At 51.3% G+C, this 14,974-nt stretch overlaps 1 protein-coding gene across 2 annotated transcripts in view; it reads left to right on the forward strand.

Moving 5' to 3' along the window:
- The window catches only part of CAMTA1 (calmodulin binding transcription activator 1), an 869,043-nt gene that overhangs the window by 852,522 nt on the left and 1,547 nt on the right, over nucleotides 1-14,974 (forward strand). For both annotated transcript variants that reach the window (XM_062190365.1, XM_062190364.1), the window contains exons 18-20: nucleotides 356-427; nucleotides 3,074-3,267; nucleotides 4,300-4,374. In XM_062190365.1, the coding sequence (XP_062046349.1) occupies nucleotides 356-427; nucleotides 3,074-3,267; nucleotides 4,300-4,374 (341 nt within the window). The remainder of the gene's footprint in view (nucleotides 1-355; nucleotides 428-3,073; nucleotides 3,268-4,299; nucleotides 4,375-14,974) is intronic.

Genomic DNA, 14,974 nt, shown 5'->3' on the forward strand with positions numbered 1-14,974 from the left:
CCCATGGAGGCTCCAAGGGGTCTCTGACCCTCTGCCAGAAAGGTGATCCAGGAGAGACCACTGGCGTGTGGAGGGACAGTGCAGCACCCGCTCTACTTCAAAAACGAGCGTTTGTGAGGTCTCCTGCCCCTGCAGATGTCGGGGTTTCATTTAGAAGCAAGGGTAGTCGAGGGGTCCACTCTGCGGGCTCGTTCATCCCAGAGTGTGCTTACCGTCGGTGCGCGTGGGGAAATGCGGGCGCTCGTTTCTGAGCGAGCTGAATTACCTGGGTGATGATTCTCTTTCAGTTTTAAGAAAGTTGACATTTCTCACAGGAAATCCTCGCTGATCTGTGCCTCTCACTTTATGCTTTCAGGGCCGACCGCTGCGGGAACAGCAAGAGGTGGCTGCAGCTGTCATTCAGCGCTGTTACAGAAAATACAAACAGGTGAGCCCCGGCTCTGGTGTCGCTGGCCATGGCGTGGCACTTGGCCAGAGGCCACCACGTCTGGCACCTGATGACAGAGACTTCCTGTGAATTGGCTCGATTGAAAACCAGAGTGAAACATAACAAAACCACCTGCACTTAAACCTATGCGAGAAAAGAATAATGGTCCAAGCTTGTGGCCTTTTAGCATCTTGTCACCTCCCGGAGCTGCCCCCACCCCGTTGGTCTGGGCTGACAGCTCGTGTTTGAGTTGCGAAGCCGTGCTCCCATGATCACGTAACTGCAGTAATTCGGGAGCTCCAGGAAGTTCCCTAGGTGCCTGAAGAAGGTCAACGCCGCTCCTGCCGTGGACGTCGGATTACATAAGTGATGTCGTCTCTGGCCACTTTGCTTTCAGCTCCTTACCCATTTTCAAAGGAAGAATTGTAAAAATCTTGGAGGATCAGAAGCTCGGAACATCTTAAATTGCTTTTGCCTTCCCTCCCTAGGAGGCACAAGAATCACTAAGTAATCTTCCCTGGGTTTGTTCCCCGGACAACGTGCAGGGTCCCATAGACTGGCAGTTAGCAAAGGGACCCGGCAGGCATCTGTGGGGTCCCCAGTAGGGACTGGGTCTCGGGGCACACCCCCTGGTGCACCCCTACAGTTCTCCCACATGAACCGTTCTGCTTCTGCTTCTAGCTGAAGAAGCCGAGGTGAAGAGGCATTTGATAAACATTAAGACTTTTTGAAATCACCGAGGCAGCTATAAAATATTAAAAACCTGAATTTTGACAATAAAATTCAGTCTTGTCAGTATATTTCTGAACCTCTTACTGGGCCGTGCTCTAGGTCAGTTTTCAATTTTTATTTAAAAAATAAGAAGTGTCAAGACGTACACAGGGGTCTTCAGGAGGCCCACGGGAGACGCACATCATCTTTGACCACAGTTTCCCCACAGGCTTTTGAAGTGTCCGATATCAGTCTCACAGAAACCCGGGGTTACGTTCTGTTACAGTCCAGGGCTCGCTTCTGTTTCTGACCAGGGCTGCTGTTTCCTCCGGTTTCTCTTGGATGATGCCCGGGGCGGCGCAGAGGCGTCTCCAGCTTGTAGCCGGTTGAGTTCACGATCCCAGAAAATGAAGGTTTATTGTGCAAACGCTGACACCACAGTACCATAGGCCTGTGGCAGGGGCCGCACAGGCTCCTGTCTGGCGAGCAGGCGCAACCTGAGCACAGATAGCCACAGCGTCAGGGTTTCCAGTCTGTGATGAGCACAGTGTTTGTTCTAAAACGTGACTTCGGGTTGTTTTCTTTAACCTCCTTTCAAAGAAGTCGTTATTTTTGGAAGTAACGGCAGCTGTCAGAGGAGTGTTTTGGAAGATGGAAGGCATGACTGTAGCCACTTTGTTTAGTGTTTTTTCGGACGGGAGTTTTATTAGTTCTGGTTTTTTATTCCATTATAAGCAGCAATCTAACATTAATCTTGTATTTTCTGTTTCTCCCCCAAGCTGACATGGATAGCCTTGAAGGTAATGACACACCCAAGCCCTCTCACAAGCCATCCCACCCGAGTCACAAACCACACACATCGCCAGCCCCCAGCAGGGCGGGCCCCTGTCCTGAGATGGGCATGTGGTCATCAGTGAGAGGGGTCTGGCAGGATAGTCTCGGGACGTCCTCTCGGCTCACGTCCACCCTTCCAAGCCAGTTGCCTGCAGCTCGGAGGCCGCCAACTAGGCGTCCCCTTTTCCCGGCGGGCTCCACGGTGGCCCCTGGGGGCCTGAGTGTGCCGTGGGCACAGATGAGGGTGACAAAAGCCCCACTTGGGCCACGGCGTTCTTGTTGTACAAGACTGTCAAGCCCGTGGGTGAGAGGGCAGATCCTGGCGTGGGCCCTCATTCCCCTCACACATCCCAAGGTGCAGGGAGGTGGAGACAGGGACTTTCCGAGGGGCATGTTCCTGCAGAGAGGAAGTTGCCGTAGTTGTCACTCCTTGTCCCCAGAGTCACGGGTGCTTTGCTGCGCCCCTGCTGCCTGGGGCCTCTCGGCGAGGAGGAAGCCAGCTCTGTGGCTCCGTGCTGCTCCCAAGCAGCCCCCGGGTCTCCTCACTCTGCCACGTAGCTCTCGCGAGTGCTAATCTCTCACAGGTTAAACTGGCTTAAAGGTGTCAGCGTTTCATGATAAGCCTCGTATTTGGGACCTTGTAACTCAGTCAGAGACTTGTCACCCGGATGACAGTTAGAAGTCAGCTGCTGGCGGCTGCGCAGCTCTCGGTGTGGGGGCGGGGCCGGGGGTACAAGGAAGGACACACGGGTCAGACCTGGATAGGAGACCTCAGGCTTAGAGCAGATACTGAAATTTTACTGCCTGAGTATGTTTTCAGACCCATCAGAGTCTAAGTTTGTTATGGTTAAAACTCCTTTCCAAGAAGGGGAACTATTTTGAGGGAAAAGCATAGATAAAGCAGTTTTTTTTTTTTTTTTTTTTAATCTGAAGGCAACCCTTCTAGTAGTACTTCACACTTTGGAAAGGTAGGTGAGGAGATTCCTGTTCTGCCTCTCGTGATTAAACCAAAGCAGAGGCAGTGGTGGGGGGAGCGGGCCCGGGGCGGGCGAGCTGCTGCAGCTCCGCTTGTCATGGCCTGGCCTGTTCTCTCCCACGCAGTACGCACTTTATAAGAAGATGACCCAGGCGGCCATCCTCATCCAGAGCAAGTTCCGCAGCTACTACGAACAGAAGAAGTTCCAGCAGAGCCGCCGCGCCGCCGTGCTCATCCAGAAATACTACCGGAGCTACCGCAAGTGCGGCAAGAGACGGCAGGCCCGCCGGACGGCCGTGATCGTCCAGCAGAAGCTCAGGTGGGTCCCGGGGCAGCCCTTCGCCGAGGGCAGGAGACGGCCTGTGCGGGGCCTGTGCGGGGCACTGGCAGCCTCTGTCTTCTCCATGCACTGCAGCTCCGGCACGTCCCATGGTTAACTCCTGCGCTGCTGGTCTCTGTGTGCTTAGCTCCAGGTATCTTGATGTCACCACCGAATGTCAACTTACCTCGAAATGGGGAGGGCCAGAATTTCCACTCAGAAAAGTCTTACTCTATTTAGGAAGTCTAAGTGGCAGTTGTCTAAGATGCAGAGTTGCTGCTACGTGGAAAGCCTTCCAGAGTAGCCAGGCTTAGAGTGTCATAAAAGCTTGCATCAAAGTGAAGGAACGCTGACTTAGAAAGATCAGAGGGGTGAGCGTCTGATGCAGCGCAGCCCACATCCGAGAGCCTGAGAGCCGGGGTTCAGGTCCTGCCTCCGCTGTCCATCGCGGCTTCTTGCTCAGCTCGCTCACCCTGGGAGGCGGGAGGCGACGGCTCAAGTACTTGGGGCTCCACCACCCACGGGGGAGACCTGGATGGAGTTCTCACCTCCCAGCTTTAGCCTGGCTTAGTCCTGGCTGGTGTTGGCATTTGGGCAGTGAGCCAGTGGGTGGGGGAGGGGGCAGAGTGGAGAAGGTTTTCTCTCTCTCAAATAAATTAAATATTCTTTTAAAAATGGAGAAAATAACAGCCCAAAGAGAGTATCAGACTCAGGCGAGTCAGCTTCTACACTAAGAATGCCCGTGTGGTGCCGGGCAGAGTGAGTTCGTAAGGAGCTGTGATGGGGCTTTGAGAGGGGGCTTACTTTCAGTCTTTATATGGCCTCCCTGAAAGTGAGGGGAAGGGCCCAACCCCCCGTTTTCGTCCAGTGATGCGCAGACTTACTGCCCTGACAGCCACACGTGCCTGTGTTGTTGGGTTTGCCCCGTGAACCGTTGAAGTAAGTCCTCGGTTACCAGGAGTCGGCCTCCGGTTTTCGCACGTCAGGCTTCACAGCGCCCTCCTTGTGACAACAGCTTTCCAACTTTTTCAGGAGCAGTTTGCTAACCAAAAAGCAGGACCAAGCTGCTCGAAAAATAATGAGGTTTCTACGCCGTTGTCGCCACAGGTAGGTGAATCCCAGTCTGTGCGTGTCAGTCGCCGAGAGCGAGGCGGCGGCCCTGACTGCCTTCACCGCCCACTGGCTCCGGTGGAAAGCTAATCCCTGGCAGGCAGGCAGGGGCAGCACCCCGGACTACGGCGGGGCAGTGGAGCCCCTGAAGCAGCCAGGAAGTTGCCGCTGGCGGTGCTCTGGGAACTGGCCCAGACCCCGCGGTGCCTGTCGGGCCAGGGGCTCAGGCCTCGGACGTGAGGACGGCGTGCCGCATGCCGCTCAGCTCCAAGTTTCCCCTTACCCTGTGACTTGCGGGCCGCATTGCAGTGTTCTTGTAATCCCTTCCTGTGCCAGTGTCTGTCCAAACTGAAACCACGCGGAGTGTTCTCTGCCCCAGCAAAGGAAGGCGAACTGTCAAGGCCACCCAGGTTCTGTGATGCAGAATTTCCACTAAGCAGGTGGTGCCCTCTGCTGGATGTGGGGTGGCTAACAGGAAATGGCCCGGCAAAGCTGTGCAGGGTCAGAAGGCCGCTGACATCCTGGGGGCCGTGCACTTAGTGGGAGGTGGGCTCCGCGGCCCCTCCCTACAGGTCCCTCCCCTCGCACGGGCGCTTTCTTGCTGAAGTCGGGGTCTTCACTCACACCCGGGGGCTGGAGAACAGCATTTTGCTTCCTCTAAGTTTCAGTCCAGCCCGACCTCTGTCACAGTGGCCACGTCTGCCATGCGGAGGGGGCCTCCCCAGTGGTTTGGCTGTGTATTCCCTGGGCAGCAGCCGCCTCTGTGTCTTAACACCTCCTGGAATTTGATCCTCAGAGGTCTTGTGTTACTGCCATTTGTATTTTTTCTAACTCCTAAAACCATTGGGTTGCTAACTTTGAAACGTTTGACCTTTGAGACTTCATAGGGTTTAACTGGTCCCTTGTACCTTTCCCTAAATCAACAAAAGAATTCACTTAGATGGCTGTGGAGGGAAACACGCGTTGCCCCTATGTTAGCAACAGGGAAAACAGGAAGAGGGTTTCCTGGCCCCACGGGCTCTATCCAGCGCGGAGGCTATGACGAGCAGGTGCACCTTCCCTGGGCCTCCGAGGCTCCTCGTGTATCCGAGGTGCAGGACTGGGGGCTCCTCATTGCACACGGCAACTACCAAACGATACTGCTACCAAGACTCAGAAGTAGGAAGTCCTGTTCGGAAACACATATGAAGCGTGGGACTCGGCTGTCACATAGTGAACTTGATCTCCAAGCTCGCCGTTCTCCTGCCTTGCCACTTTGTCAGATACTCACCTGGCATCAGAGCGCCGGGGACCAACACCAGCAGCTGGCGTCTCCCGTCGGGCTAGCAGCCCGACGTCTCCCGTGTGCACTCTGCCTCCTTCCCCGTCTCTCTTGCCAGGAAACTTTGACCACCGGGAGCAGAGTCTCGTGGACGCTCTGCAGACGGGTTGCGTTTTCAAGAACATTGCTGTGGCATAGTCCCCCTGTTTCCAGAATGTTCACAAGTGAACTTGGACTCCACGAGCTCCCTCATTTCTTCGAGTCTTATCTTCAGACACTGAATATAGGTGGAGGTAATGCGATCCTCTGGATTTTGAGCAAAGCACATGACGTTCTACACTTTTTTTTCTCTTTTTTTTTTTTCCCAAAGCCACGCCCTGTTTGTACACTGGGTGGGTTGAGAGTGGAATGCTTCAACAGGACATAAACTCCCCGAAGACTCCTACAAAGGAACCTCTTCCTGCTTGCTCTCTGTGGGCTCCAGCAGCTGGGAGAGACTTCACGGAAGACTTGTAGCTTCCTTCGGCTATCACCTCCGAGGAATGCCTCCCGGAAGGCTCGGTGTGAGGAGAACACGAGGTTCTGGGCCCTGAATCCCCGTTCATGATTTGGAAACAAGTAAAGATCGTTGCTGGCCCTTGACCTCGTGTTGACCAGACATTAGATGTTAGAAAGCAGCCCAGGGTTTCCTGTGACCGGTGTGTGTGGCCTGCAGGACTGGTGTTCACCTCCCACTCACTCCTTCGTGTTCCACCGGGGAATGTGAAAAGATGCAGAAAAGCTGTGCGGGCGCTGCCGTCAGACTCAGATTTCCCTGGGGCTTATGTCACCCTGGTGTCATCCTGGGCCGTCTGATACTGTTTTAAGGGAAACTGTCGATGTCTGTTGTCCCTTAGAAGCACGGAAGTCCATATTAAAGAAAACCTCGTGTGGCCCCTCTCAGAAGGGCAGGTAGACAGGGGCTTCAGGAATCAGTGAGAAGTGGAGACCCCGGCCCTGCTGTAAGACTTAAAAGTCGGTGAATTTTCCACCTGCTCATTCCACATACCCCACTATCACGCGCCTTTTCTTTCTCCCCGAAAAAGAAACCACTTTGTATTCCCTTTGGTTGAAAAGCAGCTGTTTGTCGATCCTGCCCTGGCCCTGTGCTAATAGCTCTCTGGTGTTGTTTTGCTGTCTGAAGCCCCCTGGTGGACCATAGGCTGTGCAGAAGGGTGAGTGCAGCTGCCTGCTAGCCAGTTCCTCTTCCTCTCCCATTCTCGGTATTTTGCTTTTTGCTTGCTTGCATGGGGCTGCAGCCTAGGTATGCCAGTAAGTTCCACCTCCATTTTGAATGAAATGAAATTAAATAAGAACTAACCCCGATTACTAACACTGCCGTCTCGCACAACAGGAGAGCAGTCGTGTACGGTAGACGTACAAGTGCATGAGCGAGGGGAGAGGGGGGCCCTCTCGGGCACCGCAGGGCATGTGTAGGCTCGGTGGAAGAGGCCTCCCCTGTAAAACAGTGGCTGCAGCACGAGTTGAACCCTAGTCAAGGCTGCGTTATGAGAAATAACTCGGCTTTTGCCGACATTGCCAGAGCAAGAAGGCACAGAGCCAGTCAGTGTCTTGTTTAGGACAACTCCTGGCCGAGTGCACTGCCCCTGTAGTTGGCTTTCTGAGTCTCCCTCTGCCTATGTGAGGAGGTAAGTCAGACAGCATAGGCGTCCTTGCCAGACCCGCCCAGGACATGCGGTGTCACGCAGCTTCCAGGGCCAGGCTGGACAGAAAACGGGGGTGGGGGCGGGTGTGACGTCTCCCGGACCTGCGCCCTCTCTGCCACGGTGCAGAGTGGCTGTTCCAGTGGGGTCCGTGGTTTAAAGAAGCGGCAGTGAGTCGGTGCTCCACAGTGGGCGCTGCTGGTTTTCCTGAGATTTTGGAAGACGTGCTGATTTGTCAGGCCAGAGGCAGAAGACGCCGCCAGGTGACTGGAACACACCTCAAGGTACAGTGAAGACTGAGCGGCAGAAACCTGTTAAAAAGAAGAGACAGAATGCACTAGAATTGGACTTGAGTTCAGATGGATTTGTTAGCTTTTTTTCTTAGGAATTTGAAATACGGGCCTTATCTCAATCAAGTACGTTCAGCACCCACCCTAACTGCACATTGGCACTTTATTCAGTCCTTTTTAAAGATTTCTCAGAGAAGACCGTAGCTCAGATCTTAGAACCTCTGACCTCTGGAGATGTGAATTATGTCCCAGTAACCACAATTCGATGCTGGTGTTTATCTACTATACTCTAAGCCAGGGGTTGGCAAACTTCTTATAAATATCATAGATTTTATATTTTCAGTCAGGGGCTTAAAAACTTTTTCTTTTTTTTTAAAGATTTATTTTATTTATTTGAAAGACAGAGTTTCAGAGAGAGGTAGAGACAGAGAGGTCTTCCATCCCCTGGTTCACTCCCCAGATGGCCGCAATAGCCAGAGCTGAGCCAATCCAAAGCCAGGAGCCAGGAGCCTCCTCCGGGTCTCCCACGTGGGCACAGGGGCCCAAGGACTTGGGCCATCTTCCACTGCTATCCCAGGCCACAGCAGAGAGCTTGTTTGGAAGAGGAGCAGCCAGGACTAGAACCGGTGCCCGTATGGGATGCCAGCATTTCAGGCCAGGGCTTTATTTAACCCGCTACGCCACAGTGCCGGCCCCTTGAAAACTTATTCTGAATGGGCCAGAGAGTCAATACCGTAGGCTTTGAGGCCACACAGTCTGTCCTGCCGCTCTCCCAGAGGAACAGCTGTGGCCACGTTCTAATAAAACTATTTATGAGAATGGACGCCGGGTGGGTCCCACCTGGGTCTCACCCAGGGGCCGCAGCTTGCTGGCTTCTTGTGTCACGGCCCTGTCTTTATGGAAGACTAAACCCATGAGTAGTCACTGCAGAAATTTGTGTTGAGAAAAGGAAAACAGAGCAAAACCCAGCTCCACGTGTTTACGGTTACCTGGTTGAGGCTTTTCAGCGTCCGGCAGCGGTTTTCAGCAGAGGTGCCTCAGGTCCAGAAGTAGAGCAGGCTCAGAGATGTCCTTGTTGGAAATGCACGAGAAACGGGGGACACTGATGGCCGCCTCTGCCGCCGCCTCCCACCCTGGCAGACACAGATGATTTTTCTATTTAAAACAAAACAAAAACAAAAACAACTCCTCCAGGAGAGGAGATGCATGCCCTCATAGCGGTGCAGCCGGCAGCTGCAGCGGGTTGCATGTCACACGCAGGGAAGCGGCGTCCTGGTAGAAGGTTGCTCCTGCACTCGGGAAGCTTGGGCGTCTCGAGTTTGCTAACGGCACTCTGCAGAGGCGCTCACTGCCAGCACAGCCCCTGCCTCCACCTCTCCAGTGCCTGCTGCATCTTGTCGGGAGCTCCCGAAACTCCTACTCATGCATGGGACACTGGAACCTCATCACCGCCCTTACGCCCGCCCACCCCTGCCCACCCAGTCTTTAGGGAGTTTGAGTGACAGGAGCTGAGCAGCTGTCTGAATGGACACGGCACTTCCTACAGCTTTGCCTAATTGCCCATGACACCTCTCCTGGTTCTCACAGCAGCTCTGCCCCCACCAACCCCAAGTTGGAGTCACCCTGGGGAGGCAGAGCCTTCTCTGAGGAGTCTCTTTCTGGAATGTCACAGAAGATAACGTGCTCATTTTTTTTGTTAATTTACAAAGCACTCCTATCTGAGGTCCTTTAGGGTGTTTGCATCAACAAGCATTTGAAAGCTTAGATTTGGGGCCCTGTTTGTGGTATTTGTGTTTGCGGGTCTCCATCATTGACCTGATCTGGGAGGAGAGGTGAGCAGAGGGGCCGTGTACTTTGTCAGAATTAAGACCCTGTGGGCTCCCAGCAGCCCAGCAATCAGAAAATACCATTGTGTCTGGAAATGAGTGGGGAAGAAGCACCAAGCTGCCTCAGCTGAGCCCAGTTCCTGTCCCTTCAGGTTTAGCCCCAGGTCACCCACTCACTTCAGCACTACAGTTACCAACTTGTGGATGCTCCCCTAAGGGACTTGACTTCTTTTTTTTTTTTTTTTTCTTTGTCTTGGATGTGAATTGTCCACTTAGGAGGGAACTTCAGAGACAGATGTTTAAATCAGTTTTAATTGTTTCTCAGGTAGTTTAGGTATTACACCAACTTAAGCAAATAACCAAAGGACTTCTGTGATGATGTAAGAAACTTTTTTTTTAGTGAGATCCAGATTTTTTTAAAGATTTGCTTATTTATTTGAGAGGCACTAAGTTACACAGGGAGGGAGAGGAAGGGAGAGAGAGAGAAAGAGATCTCTTTCATACGCTGGTTCACTCCCCAAATGGCTGCAGTGACTAAAGCTGGGCTGATCTGAAGCCAGGAGCTTATTCTGGGTCTCCCACGTGGGTGCAGGGGCCCAAGCACTTGGGCCATCTTCCACTGCTTTCCCAGGTCATTAGTAGGGAGCTGGATTGGAAGTGGAGCGGCCGGATGCCCATATGGGATGTCAGTGCCGCAGTTGGAGGTTTAACCGCTACTCCTCAGCACCGGCCCCATAAGAAACTTTTAAAGTGCACTGAAAACACCTGCTTCCAGTTGAGTGAGTGTGAGGATGTTAACAGGAAAAACCAGGACAGTGCACGTATAGAGGAGGTAGCCGATGACAGGCTGTGGAACGGACTCCATCTGCCTTAAACACAAATGCCCTTTTTAAGACAGAAAATGGCTTTCCGCTTCTCTCCATGACTTTTCTGTAGCAGAAAATGATCTTTGGCTTTGAGAGACGTCCCTCCCTGGAAAGCAGCTCTAGGCAGATCCCTGCTTGCTTTGGGAGTCAGACCCCTGGGAGCAGCATTTTGTTACCATGAGCAGGGGCAATTCTGCTATGTAAATAGCCAGTTGGTAATCGCCCACCCAGTTGTCCATGTTCAGTAAAGGTGGGTACACGTGTCCTAGTGGACTAAAAGGAAAAACACTTATTGGTTGCACTTCTCCCCCCCCCCCTTTTTTTTTTTTAGTATTTATTAATTTGAAAGAGAAGGAGAGGCAGAGAAAGAGATATCTTCCATCTACTGGCCAAAGCCAGGAGCCAGGAGCTTCTTCCAAGTCTCCCATGTAGGTGTAGGGGCCCAGGTACTTGGGCCATCTTCCACTGCTTTTCCAGCTATTAGCAGGGAGCTGGATTGGAAGTGGAGCAGCTGGGACTTGAACCGGTGCCCACATGCATTGCAGGTAGAAGGCTCTCCCCTCTGTGCACATCGCCAGCCCCTTGGTTGCACATTTTAAACAACAGATTTTCTCTGTATTTGAGAACGGAGTTTTCTAAACACTTCCCTCGCCGGAAGCGCCGGCCACTTTGGTAAGTAGTGATTTCAGGGACGCGGCTCTGCCTTATGCTTCTGACAGCTGCGCTGTGACGTGGGTCCCCTCCACAGGGCTTTCCCGGTTCTGGAAGTCACACGTACACTCCCAGCTCGTGGGAACAGCACCTGGAGGTCTGTCCCTCGGGGGAACGGAGCCAAGGCCCTGGCAGCCCCCGCGGTGTCCCAGCCCTTCAACTAGATTTGCCGTGAGGTGTAGTTACCACGTGGCCCAGTCTGTTGGCTGAGCAGTAAGACATGAATGTGGGATGTGTCATCGTGGGTGTATTTGGACTCTCCGAAGTAACTTTGTCTCACTTGCCTCTTTTAGGAAATGGATGTTTTTGGAAGACAGTGGTGTGCGTTAAATCGCAGACAGCAGGCTCTGTGTCGTTCTTACCGGGCCTCTCTGTCTTTTTTGTTTTGCAATCCCAATGAGATTTCTGGAAAATGGCGAGATCTCCCTTTCCCTAAATTCCCCACGAGCCTTTGCAGCTCTCAGAGCAACAGGTAACTCATCAGAAAGTCACCCTGGCTGCCCCGATCTCTGACGCGCAGCCTTGCGGGAAGACACCTGCTGGCCTCCACTGACTCATGAAACATTCTGGCTGAGCATTCCCAAGCAGATGGAACGAAGCAGCTGTGGCCCTGTGCTTCCCCACGCAGCCGTTGTTTGCTCTGGGTTTCCTAAGTTGTCACCGGACGTCTGCTGGAAACAGACCCCGTGGCTTCTGCTGGCTTTCGGTGCTGCTGCTTCCTCCATCACTCCAGTCACCCCAGTACATTACGATGCAACCACTTTTTTTGCGGGGGGGATCTGGTTGAGACTACAGTGGTATCCCAAGGAAGGTGATGAGTCTCCTTAGCCTAGACCTGGGAAGACCCTGGGATTGTCCTCCAATTTAGTCGATGGTCACAGGCGAGGGTGTTGCGGGCCTCACTGCCCCAGCTCCAGGTTACTGGTGGGAGATTCAGAGATGCCCATGGAGCTCTCCAGAGGGTACAGCAGCTCTGGTTCCCATCCCGTTAATTGTCTTTACAACCTCAGGAGAGAGAAACTGCTTGTACGTGTCTTCCACGTAATGGGATTCAGACAGAAGTGAAATTGCAGTGAGGTTTTTTAAAGTGACCTGGACATTTTTAGGTTCATTTTAGCCCCCAAAGTGTCTCACAGTTACATTCCCTCAAGAGAACCAAAATCCCAGGTCCCCGTAAGAAGGGGCGGGGACTGCCGAGCACCTGTGTTCTGAGTAATAGATGTATAGTGGCAGGCACCAGATCCTCAGACTTACTTCCAACTTGAAAGGCTCGGGTCTGTGTTTACCGAGCTGACACTGAAAACACACCTACAACACAGGGAATACCAGGCAACTGATCTTGGTTTCTAGTTTACAATTTTTTTCCTCCCCTATGTTTTTCAGCTATTTGTATGTCACATGAACACATTTGTGAGGTGTAGGTAGATAGAAAAACATCAGTTTTCAAAGGATGATGAGTAGGCCTTAAGCCGACAAAAGCTTTGGAAACAGCCCAGAGCCTCTTGGGGATCGTTCACTTTGTTGACCGTAACAAGGCAAAGACAGATTCCTGTGGTAACAGGAAGCACTCTGATTCTACATCGTATCAGAGAGAGGATTGTTCTGTTTCATTGCGGGCAATGTAGTGTTCTGACATTTTTTCCAGTTGACACTTAATTTAAAACAATAAAAATCACCCCTCCCATCCTGAGTCTCATCCAAATGACACAAAACTCTGGTGTTTCAGGAGGGTAGGGAGAAGCCGCCCAGCTTCCTGTGCCTTTGGGGGCCGGTCAGCACCTGCCTGGTCTGTAAGATGCGAGTTGGAGAATGGGGCTTGGGTTCTTGCTGCGTGGTTTTGGATTTAAAATCCGATTGCCTTGTAAGATCAAGATGCACATCTTATGCAGAGGCCTCCCCCAACCAAAACCTTGTAGTGAGACCAGCGCAGTGTCTTGACAAAGGGGGCATCCTGGCATTGAGAAAGCAGAGCTGTCAGTCTCCTTTCCTATGTGGAACTTTCCAAATGGCTTCGATTTTTTTTTTTTTTTAGTAAATTCTTTTGGAAAAAAACAATGAAATATGAATATTAAGATTTTTTTTTTCTGTTAGCCTGAGATTACTAGAAGCAGTTGAAGTCAAACAAACCTGGGTTCAGATCCCTGCTGTGCTGTTTATTAACTGATCTGGGGCAAGATGCTTCCTTCCTGTAAGTCTCAGGTTCGCCATTGACCTCTGGAGATGACTGCAGGAGGTAACGAGTCCCAGCAACCTGCACAGCAGCTGCAAGGTCGTCCATGCTTCTTCCTCTTTCTCCTTTCTACCTTTTCATCTAATTCCTCCTTTAATGACTTCCTGTAGAGAAATGTCTGTGCCATGTCCGTCATTCTAGCATCATGTGAAACACTAGCACGCTGCGGCAACTTCATGACAAAACCAAGAATGAAATTCTCCATCACTCAGGAGTTACAAGAACCTAGCATGTGTCTGTGATGATTGGGGTGTCCTCATTTGTCCCAGGCAGACATTCTCTGTTCGTGGACATGTACCCCTTCTCAACTTGGTGATCTGTGAGGCCATCACTAATTTTATAGCAGTTTTTACACAATAACTCTAAAACCTTATGAAAACTTAATTGGTTTTCTAATTAGTTATGAGAGAAACTGAAAAAAAAATCATTGAAGAAACCAATGTGACCATTTAACTAAAAGAAAAATGCTTTCTTTTTGTACATACCCTAACCAGCTGATACCAGGTTCTTTGGTAGAAACTGTAGGAAACATCTCAGCCTTATCATTCACACTCTTTTGTAGTTCATCTCAGTGATGGACTTCACATTTTTGAGGCACTCCTCTTCACTCTAGGAAAATTGAGAATGGATAGAAACCTCATCAGCGATGGAGTCTGTTGCATATCTGTGAATGGGTTCTGTGCTAGTGCAGAGATCAAATACGGCAGCGGTAGCATGCGTCTTTGGCAGTGACCGACAAATGGGTCTGCACAAGTGCAGAGATTGCATGTCCAGAAGGGAAGGTGGCATCGGCGCATGCCTTGCATTTTTCCAGCCAAAGGGATGTTAGCATAGATATGCATGTTTAAAAATTGAACACAGACTGTAGCATGTTTCAATTTTTAAAGGCCATTTATTAACTATGCATGTCCAAAAGGAGGGACCTAGAATGATGCACTGTCCTGTGCTGTGATAGGACCCAAACCACCTTAAAAAGGTATTCATCCATGGTTTACTTGATTATAAAATGTAAAACCAGATAACATCTGGCTCTAGTTGTAAGCCTAGCAGTGTATTCCACATGTGCCTGTTAAAAGAATCCGAGATTTAGGAGCTAACTGCTTGTCAGTGTCACATGTACGTGTCATGCGAGGAGGCCCAGGCTGGGCTTGGTATAGGTGCAGAGTAAATCAAACAAACGAGTTTTTAAACACAGTAGCTCTGTTGAGTGTCGCTGATGGAAACGTGCTGCAGCATTGCTTCTGGGGGCCTCCTCTGAAGAGGCCGTGTCAGCCTTGCAGAATTCCCAGAAACCCTCTGTGTCGAGGGGGGGACCACAATCACCTTCTCTCGTTGCTGGGACAGCGTCTCGTCCTGTTGTTTCTGACCTGGGCAGCACGGGAATGACTCCTCTTTTTAAAAGCATTTTCTTCCTGCTCAAGGATCTGTTTAGAAAGTAAACTAGCATTTGTTTTAAAATGAAATTTTAGTTTTACTGGTGCAACTTAAGGTAACAGAAAAGACCTTACTCTTTGAGAACTGGAAACTTATTTGAAATTATTGACCCCTGTGTAGGTCCAGAACAAGTCAGACTTCTTGTCTTGCCACCGAGGGAGAGAAACTAATGCTTCTCTTGTACCAAAATCAGGCGCTCATTCCCTTTCTGGAGAAACAAATGCTACTGTATAGCACGCTGTACTACAAAGCCTGACTTCATGGCGTGCACTGACT

This window comes from Lepus europaeus, chromosome 5 (assembly GCF_033115175.1).
Source record: "Lepus europaeus isolate LE1 chromosome 5, mLepTim1.pri, whole genome shotgun sequence".
Classification (NCBI taxonomy): Eukaryota; Metazoa; Chordata; class Mammalia; order Lagomorpha; family Leporidae; genus Lepus; species Lepus europaeus.